The following is a 9439-nucleotide window of genomic DNA, read 5'->3' as shown; positions in this document are numbered from 1 at the left end:
GAAGTGTGCTGGCATGAAGTACCCAGCTGACAGCTCTGGGGGAAATTTCAAATATGGAATGCATAAAGAAGGGATTAAGCTGGCCATAGAGAGGGGAAGGGGAATATTGTGCAAAATGAAACTCATGTCCTTAGTATTTCTGCTGTAAGAAACAGCTGAAAGTGAAGAGGAAGACTTAGGGGAAAATCTGAAGCATCAAGAGGCTTAAATGCAGGACGGAGGTGTCATAACAGGGTTACAGGCAGAGGACAGGTTCTTGATGGCAGCTAGAATGGCCCTCACGATTTGACAGAGACATCCCTTTGTGATACAGGGGAAGAACACCCATGGGAGTGGTGTGTGGTGCAGAGCTGTGAGGCAGTCTCTACCCCTGATTATAAGAGCTCAACAGCAAAATGCCCTGAACCACTTGATAAAGTTTTGGAGTATACCCCACTTGGAGAAGCCAGGAGTTTGGATCCCCTCTGGAGGTATTCTGGAGCCTATGGGTTTTAGAGGTTTTACTAAAACCTGATATTACACACAGACTTGCTTAACAAATTTACAGAAACAAAATCAAGAAAAAGAAAAAAGCACCTGCAGAGCATTGCCCAAAAGGGTTTGAGAATGAAAAACTTCTTTTACTGGCACTTAAAAGTTCTTGGCTTGCTCTTCCTAGCAAAAAACCTTGGTAGAAGAAAAAAAAAATTAAATGCATTAAAAACAAGAGTTAAAATTGGAAATGAGAAGTTGCACAGAACAGAGGGGAAAAAAACCAAACCTCAAAATAATTGCACTTTCCTAACATGAGAGAAGTAGGGAATCAAACTGTGCCACAAAGCTCAAGAAGTATGTAAGAACAGTTAGCCCCATACTGGTGCCCTCTGAGTGTCAGAAATTAAAGCCTATGTGCAGCAGCAGCTCTGAAATGCAATGTAACAAAATCTCCTTCTTTAGAATGTCTGCTGTCTTTTGGGAAGGACAAAGACTTCTTTCACCTTAATAAAAAATGCATCTTCTCCAGATTATTTTCATCAGAAAGTGCAGTGTATCATCACAACTAAAAAACCTCCAGTATGTGTGAGGAAATGGAGACTGGTGGAGCCTTTTCCTTTGCTTAAGGAACGCTGCCCCTCTGTGCAGGGAGGTGTATGAGGATAGGGGAATACTCCTTACCTTTATTTATTGTGGAATGTCAGGCCCAGATTCTGGATGGAAGCAGTCAGTCTCACTGTGTGCTGTGCCAAGCACCTGGAATTCAGGTAATAAGCAAAAGCCTTTCCCCTCTTCTGTGGTGTGTAGAAACTTGGGAGTTCTTCAGGACTATAAACAATTGGTGCCAAAGACTTTTGGTGCAACAGATATTTAATTCGGAAAAGTTTGCTGCAAAACATCTATTACACATCCAGGTGTCAACCCCAAGGGTCCATTCCACCTGACCTCCCTGAGGGTACCTCTTGCTTTACACGGTATTTACAACCATCTGGCTTGCAGGGGACTCCAGTTTCTGAACATGTGTCCACAGACACTTTGTCCTCAATCAGGCCTGAGAAGCTGCTGGCCAGCTGACAAACTCTGACTGAGTCCCCTTGGCCACAAGTGGCTTACCAGGAGCTGGCTGCAGCTGAAGGATAAGGGACAGATGTCTTCCTTGCTGCAGGCACAGGGCCAGATGCCAATCAGCGGTGTAGGGCTCCAAAGGCTCCAAATATCCTCTCTCTAATAATTAGAAGTCTCTAATAATAAAATTACCTGGTAGAGCAAATTGAAGAAAGCAACACTGAGGGAGTGACAATAGAACAGGGGTCACTTTATTGCCAGGTGGACGAAGAGTTCTTCTGATGCTGTAATTATGTCTCAAAGAAACAGCAGCAGAACTGAGTGATAAAGTGACTGCAAGCAGAAAACTCGAATGCCAGCATTATTCCTCTGATGCTCACAGCCCACTGTGAGCAGTCCAGAAGTTGATCCTCTTCTAGAAGGACCCTCAGCCTCTTAGCTATTACCATGGAGACAGTTTCACCCACTTGCAGCAACCTCCTGTTCAGGAAGCTCACTGCAGGTGCCAGTGCCAAATTTCCGAGTTCCACCAAGGTTCCATCCCCTCTACTCACACTCATACAAGGACATCTTCTATAGCTCCAATTCATGGCTTGGCTTTCTCTACCTCAAGTTCAGTATCTTCCACAAAAAAATCCTGACCCCCTCTGCCACAACTCAAGGCTTATTTTTTTAATTGCTGCCAGGTTCTTGCTGGAGAACCAGTAAGCTAAGCAGGGTGGTCCGAGCTCCCAGGTTTAGCATATGAATATACTTGAGTTGCAAAAGGGGTACTCACACTTCTACATCACTAAAAACACCCATTGTATCAGGCACAGTTCCCATTTCTTTTAAAAATAAATATTTATAAACAAAAAGAAGAGTTTTGGAGAACTACAAAGTTATAAATTTTCCTGCCAACAGCACAAATGCTTCTCATGTACAGTCAAAGGAACAAGTTGTACACCAACATGAACACTGTCTAAAAAACTCTCTCCTCATCAGCTGCCCCAGTCCACCTGCACAGAGATCCACATCTCCCTTTGCAGCAGCCAGCTCTTCTGCACTTCTCCAGGACTTGTACTGGAGCTCCTCAGTCTCCTTTCATGATCAAGTCCTCAATATATGCATCCAGTTCATCATCTGTATTAATATCAATGTCCTGAAACCAAAGCAACAAGGAATACCAGTGAGAAGTGAATATTGAGGAACAGCGCAAGAAAAGAGGAGTCAGAGCAGCTTAGCACCTTCTGTTACATCTGGCCTACTCAACCTCTATGCCCCAACCTCCAGCACCCTCCAATTGCTAACAGCTGCAGTGACAGCACCCCTGGCTTTCCCTGTCAGCATCTGAAAGACAACACAGGAAACCCATCAGAGCACCTTATGCTCAAACAATTCACTCAAGTGATGGATTTACTGTACTGATTTTGGTCGAGGCAGGTTTGGTTGGGGTTCTTTTAGATTTAACACATTTTCCTAACAGGGAGAAACTGCTTCCAAATGCTTTCAGTAGCCTTTCCAGGTTGATCCTGATTTTATTAAAGTAGTTTTTTAGTTTAAAGTTAGTTTATTTAAATGCTTTAATTATATATTTTATATATTTTAATTTCATAGTATAACTAATATATCAATTTCACCACAATACTTTTTTATATTGTTTGTTTAAAGATTTGCATTTCTGTATGTGGAGTTCAGAATCTGCCCAAGAATGTGGCAAAAATTCCCTGATGAACACTGCCTATGCTTGGGGAAATTCTCAAACAGCCTCACAGCAGAGAACAAACAGAACCTGTGCATTACATACACACCGTGAGAAATCATTTTGTGAGAATTAACCCACATCAGACTCCCAGGACCTGGATCCCAAGAGTGGGCAGTGACACCTTAAGCTGTTCCTAACTGAGGAAGCTGGAGCTCAGTGAGATGCTTGACTGAAACACTTGTAATGCCTGAAGGGGATGAGCCAGGTGGCTACTCTGAGACAGCTCATGGTTTGCTGCTACTCCTCACCCACCTCCTGCACTTTCTGCAGAAGGGCCATGATATTAGTCCTCAACTTCTGCAGTTTCTCCTCTGTTTCCCTCAGCTTCCTTTCTAAGTTCCGGAGGTTTTCCTCACAGGCTTTGGCCCGGGCATCGGCACGTGTCTGATATGAATTGCACAGGTTCTGCAGACCCACCTCATACTGCTTAAAATATTCTTTCTGTAGTAGACAAAACACAACAGATGTCACATTAAGAGAAAGCATCAAGCATCACAAAAACATGAGCACTCACAGGCTGTAGAAGATCCAAACTCCTGACCCCCATGATCAAATCTTCCCTGCAGTGTGCCCCTGCACACACTGCCCACACTCGTATTTACATCTGATTTGCCTACACCAGCCAGCACAGAATTCACACAGCTTTTCACATTCTTCCAATACCAGAACTGCCCCCAAAGCTGCTTGAATTTAGATTAAGGGTGCAGTGTACTTTAAAAAGCATGAACCCACAGGTATGCTGCAGGCCTGACATCCCCTGTAAACTGTGAGTATCCTTGCTAGAGATCACCCAGACAACATAGCCTCTCACTGCAAGGTAGGGACAGCTACACTCACCAAAAACCCCAGACACAACCAAGGTGTCCTATGGAAGAAGCAGGAATGGTAACTCCAGCAAATGCCAGCAGATGCCTGAGTTAACAGAAGGGGAGGAGGCAAGAGAGAGACCGCCAATACACACACTGCGAGTCTGGGAGTGCAAAACAGAACTGGCTTTGGTCATGTGGTCATCTGCAGGTGGCTTTTTACATGTGCCTCTTTGGAAAGGTCTCTCTTGGTGGTATGTTGGAGAAGGAAAAAGTAAGAGAGGCCAGTTCCCTTGCCCTGCATTCCAGCCAGCACTGGTCCTCCCAGTACCAGGCTGCTGGTGGAAGCTCAGTCCCACCTGTCCTGTGCTCAAATAAACAGAGGTCAAAAGTCTTAAGGTGTACAGCTGACTTACTGGCAGTCAACCTGCTCTCCTGGGGAAGTGGGAAGGGGCTGGCTTCCATGTCCTCTCACACTAAAGTAAATGGCCTATAAATGGCCTGTATGGGCCATTTACCTAAGAGTTGGACTCAATGATCCTTGTGGCTTCCTTTCAACTCAGAATATTCTGTAAATCTGGGGACAATTATTTGTTATTTATAATTTTTAAGATTGTCTCTAGGTAAGTTATAAGGCTGGGAGCAAAACAAACAGATACGTCTACCTCCTGCTCCTACAAACCTGTAACCTGGTCTCTCTTTTTTAGAAGTTTAACAACAATGGTTAAGAATTTAAGATAGTAGCAGCCAACAGCATTCCCACACACATGCATGGTAATTAGAAAAATCCTCAGACAACTCTTACAAGAATCAAGGCATCTCTCAGAGCTCTCATTCTCTTCCTCAGCTATGTTAGTCTGCCAAGGATCCAATGTATCTTTTCAAGAGTGCACTCCTGCATTAGCAAGACGCACATTTGCCGTAAGAATGGAATATTTGTGGGGAAAACACTTAAACTTACTTTTCTAGAAGTACTGAACTCACCAAGGGAAATGCCAACAACCCTTCTGAGTTCATGGAACTCAGCTCATTCTTGGAGATTGGAAAACTTGGAGGCAAGAAGTATCGCAAACAATTTCTGTGCAGGAAAACAAAATACAAAGCCAGAGTTGAGAGTTTAACGGACTGAAGCAACCAGACTGAAGAGCTCACAGGATCTGCGGTGAACCCACCGAAGGATCTGGACTAGCAAGTCAACTGTTTCTTGGCTGCTGCTGGGACCAGTGGTGTCAGGCTCGATTCTGACGCAATCCGAGGTAGAAGGTTCAGCCATGACCACCTCCTCTTCCTGCTGTGTGTCTGGAGCCTGGTATTCAGGAGAGGGAGGCTTCATAAGCCTTACATCCTCACTGCCCTTCTCTACCCTGAGAAAAAGTATTAAGGGAATGTCAGGAATCTTTTTTTTACATTGGACATACCTGAAACACGGTTAATAGTTTCATCAGAACCTGTACCCAAGTGTCACACAGACCTCTAGACACACATCAGCTGCCTCCAGGGCAGGCATCAGAGTGACAGACTGATGGAATCTGTCATGCCCATTCCTTATGAAGCCATGGACAATCCTGATCTCACATGTTTCCTGACATGATAGCAGCATATTTGTCTTCAGCATCTATGGCAATAAAACAGGCCCTTCCTCCCAAAAAAACCCCAGGCCTCCAAAATCCAGTAGCTCGAGATAGTTACCAGCGATCCCTTGGTGTGGTGTCTGTAGGGACATAATCAAACTTCACCTTCCACCGGATTACATGCCTGACCCTTTCCACAGCCGTGACACGGCCTGTGAACCATTCCTTGTTCACACGCACTTCCACATGCAGCCCCTTATCTGTGAGGGGGAAGCAAAGGTGTTTGTAAACATTCAGCTGCTGAAAAGCACATTCTACAGGAGCTCTAGAGATTCAGGCACCTCAGCAGGGAGCACACCTGAACCTGTGACAGTGCCCTCAAACAGTACAGACACTATCAAAACACAATGGGCACACAGGTCAGCTCCTGCTGAGAAACATGAAGATGCATGGAAATGAGCTGGCAATTCCAGACAGAAGGTTTCTCTTGTACTCCAAGCTGTTTGACGTTGGCTTTACAGTCTTATGATGGGCTCTAGGACAATTTGCCACATGTTCCTAGTGGGCCACTTTCCAGACAGCTCTCTGGAAGCATGCTGAAAAGATGCCCTGCTCTGGCAGATTGTGCACTACCACCCCAGCTATCACCTTTCCTGAGGTCTCCCAGTCCTTCTTCTTTCACAGGAGTGCAGCAGATCTGGATACAGTCCTGAACATTTTCCAGCTGGCATGGCTGCATGATCCACTCAGGATGGGTAAACATGCCATCAGCTACACCCTGCAGCCCAGCCCCATCCCTGACAACATGATACAACCATTGATCACAAACCTTTCCACGCCACAGTTGCCACTGGTCTAATCAAATGGTTCTCAGCCAAAATGTTTCATGCAAGTTAGAGTAATCTTGGGGTTTGTAATTCAAATTTACAGTATTTTTTATTTAAAAATCTCATTCATGAAATCACACGTTTAGCTGGTACAACAGTTCTCTTCTATGTCAGATACTGGTGGCAGCCCAAGGACCCGTTTCTCACCTTTCTGTGCTTTTTTCAGTTCCAACAACTCTTCCTCTCCAGCACTGTCTGTGAGCTGGGAGCAGAGAGAGCTCACATTAGTTGCCTCCCATCAAGATGATAAACACCTGACAAATACCTTCTGCTGGGGAAACCAGCACACTCTTACCTCCACCACCACCTCACTGGAATCCTTCTCTTCTTTCACTGCCAAAAATTTTCCTCGTTTTGTCCTCTCCTTTTTGGGCTCACCCTCCTCCTCAGACCCATCCTCTGGAATGTTCAAGGCCCTCTTTCGAGTGTTGGAGGCCTGAAGGAAGCAAACAAGCTCTAGCTATTAATTCCAGCCTGCTTCCAAACAAAACCTTCTTGCAGCCAAGTTAAAAAAAAAAACAAACCAAAAAAACCAAAACAAAACAAAATAACAAAAACAAAAAAACCCACCCAACACCCAGTATTTAATTTGGTAGTTATTGAGCTTTTCTGGAAGGTTTTAGAGGTACTACATCATCATGCAAACACTCACTCCACCACTCCACACACTTTTTTTCCCCTGGGGAAACAATCTGGTCTAACAGGAAAGAGATGAGACCAGACTTCTCTTGGGTGTAAATGGCACCCTAACCAAAGAGTAAAGTAGAATTTCTCTTGTCCTGAGCAGTGCCCACAGTGCACATATCACAAGACAGAACAGACAGGCTTACAGGACAGTGGGTGAGGAGTTGAGGGTTTCATCCCATTGACTCTTACCTGTAAACATCTGCCAGAGGCAGATTTCCTTACTGTTGGCACCTTGGCTACTTTTGGATTGGGTGTCTCACGTGAGCTTTTGGGGCTCTGCAGGCCAGAGGGTGACTTCATGCTTGTACCTGGTTTAGCAAGAGTTTTTAAAGTGCTGTTAGACTTCCCAGCTGTCACAGTGTGATGGTGTGTCCTGGAAGTGCTGGCCTCCTCCTCAAAAAGCATGCTGGCTAGCTTGGGGGAGCTGGTATTTGGACGATCTGAAGAGCTCTTTTTCAGCTGAGTGCAGGATTTGTGAGGAGGTGAAGATCCTGGTGGCCTGCTGGGAGCATTCTTGATTACACTAGGCAAAGGAGGAGATCGTGGGCGCTGAGTTCGGGTGTGCTGAAACAAAGGAGTGTAGAGAGAGAGGAAGGGTAGAAGAGTGGGGAACTGCTGTTCAGAACAGCTAAGGAAGCACAAAAGAGTAAAAAGCCTACAGCAGAATCCCATTTACCTCCCTTGAAGGCCGTGTGGTCACTTCCAGAGGCAGTTTCTTTAAGTCAGCCTGAGATAGAATTGGAGTGGTTTTCTACCAAAAAACAAAACAAAACAAAACAAAACAAAAACAAACAAAAAAAAATCAGAAAGTTAATGTTTACAAGCTACCAGGGGCTGCCTGAACCCATCCCAGCAGTTTTCCAGGCTAAAACCAACAATTAAATGGTGTGTTTTGTGTCCTTCAAGAGACATCCCTTCAGCTGTCCATTTCCATTTTCCCAACAGAAAATTAAATGCAAGCTGAGATAGTCCATTTCTGTTATTAGAACAGCCCCAGTCCCATGAAGGAGCATAGGTGGTTTCAGACTCAGCAGCAGCCCTTTGCACAAGGAAATCCATCACACCTGCTCTGCTTAGCTGGAGACCTCCAGACTCACCTGCAGAGCTTCCAGCTTTTTCTGCTGCTGGCGTATTTTCTCTGTCAGTTGTTTCTGCTTTTCCTCATTTGATTTCAAGTCTTTTTTTAGAGTTCCCAGTGGTAACTTCTGCTTCTGCTCTGCAGCCTCACATCTAGCATGGAGGGAATGCAAGACAACCTCAGGAAGGACAGCAGAACCTGTATAATCTCATGCAGGATTATCCCAACATCCCATTCCAAATGCAGCAGGAAAGCCACTTGCCTTTCTGCAGTAGCCACAATCTCAAAAGCAGTGGTTTTCATCTTGGAAAACAGATATGAATTAAGGATCAAAAGCATAGTTGCTAATAAAAAGGCATTTATGCTGGGAATCACCAATTCAGGGCCCAGGAACTGTGACAGTTGTGACAGCTTCTGTACTGCATCTGTACTCCAGACTTTTTCAGCAATTTTCCTTCCTATCAGCTTATTTCTTCATATCAGTTCTTCTTTCTACAGACTTCTTTCCCTTCACAGTACCAGAAACCCATGACTAAGACGTTACCACAAGCCTTCCAGTCTCAGATGCCTTCTGCCTTGCCATTCAAGGCCAGACAGTGTCCTTTGCAATATCCTGTAGCTATTTGCCTTGTCCTTTGCTTTCCTGTAGCTGTTCAGCCTATGGCCTATAACAGTGGTGAGCATCCTACTCTCCCAGGTCCTCTCAGGTGCAGAATCCTGTAAGAGTCCTTCAGAGAGAAGGAAAACAGAGATAGGAAGTACTCTCTCAAATGGACTGGCATCCCTTTTGAAGTGCTGGATGAGCAGCTGGCCCTCAGGAGCATTGCCAGAGGAGGAAGAGGGGACTGAGCCCAGGCTCATCTCCTATCACCACACAGAGTCATGGAAAGACAGACAACAATCAGCACTGCTGAGGTAAAGTCATGGAAGAATGATTTGAGCCAGGAAAGCAGCAGATAGCCCTTTTACAACACAAGAGATGCAGCAGATCTCACTCTGCACTAGAACTAAGCTGGTAACCTGCAGATGTGAGTCTTACTAGTAAAGGGCGAACCCTGCTCTCACTAAAGAACACTCAAAGCTCCAAGAAGCTGGGGACAGGACAGGACCAGAGGTAAAGAACGTGC

General features: G+C 45.1%; 1 protein-coding gene across 7 annotated transcripts in view; it reads right to left on the bottom strand.

The window, feature by feature from the left end:
* Positions 1–1768: 1768 nt before the first annotated feature.
* MORC2 (MORC family CW-type zinc finger 2) overlaps positions 1769–9439 on the bottom strand; it is a 52236-nt gene continuing 44565 nt past the window's right edge. For 4 of the 7 annotated variants that reach the window (XM_053994299.1, XM_053994300.1, XM_053994304.1 and 1 more), the window contains 10 exons: positions 8332–8464; positions 7911–7985; positions 7424–7798; positions 6843–6983; positions 6695–6749; positions 5779–5920; positions 5262–5453; positions 5074–5167; positions 3536–3724; positions 1769–2680 (listed from right to left, as the gene is read on the bottom strand). In XM_053994299.1, the coding sequence (XP_053850274.1) occupies positions 2612–2680; positions 3536–3724; positions 5074–5167; positions 5262–5453; positions 5779–5920; positions 6695–6749; positions 6843–6983; positions 7424–7798; positions 7911–7985; positions 8332–8464 (1465 nt within the window). In that variant the 3' untranslated portion in view covers positions 1769–2611. Of the gene's footprint in view, positions 2681–3535; positions 3725–4894; positions 4985–5050; positions 5168–5261; positions 5454–5778; positions 5921–6694; positions 6750–6842; positions 6984–7423; positions 7799–7910; positions 7986–8331; positions 8465–9439 lie in introns of those variants that run through there. The other 3 variants (XM_053994302.1, XM_053994301.1, XM_053994303.1) reach the window with 3 other exon arrangements.

This window comes from Vidua macroura, chromosome 18, assembly GCF_024509145.1.
Source record: "Vidua macroura isolate BioBank_ID:100142 chromosome 18, ASM2450914v1, whole genome shotgun sequence".
Taxonomy (NCBI): Eukaryota; Metazoa; Chordata; class Aves; order Passeriformes; family Viduidae; genus Vidua; species Vidua macroura.
Note: the sequence above shows the minus strand (reverse complement) of the source record. Positions and strands in the feature narration are given on the sequence as shown.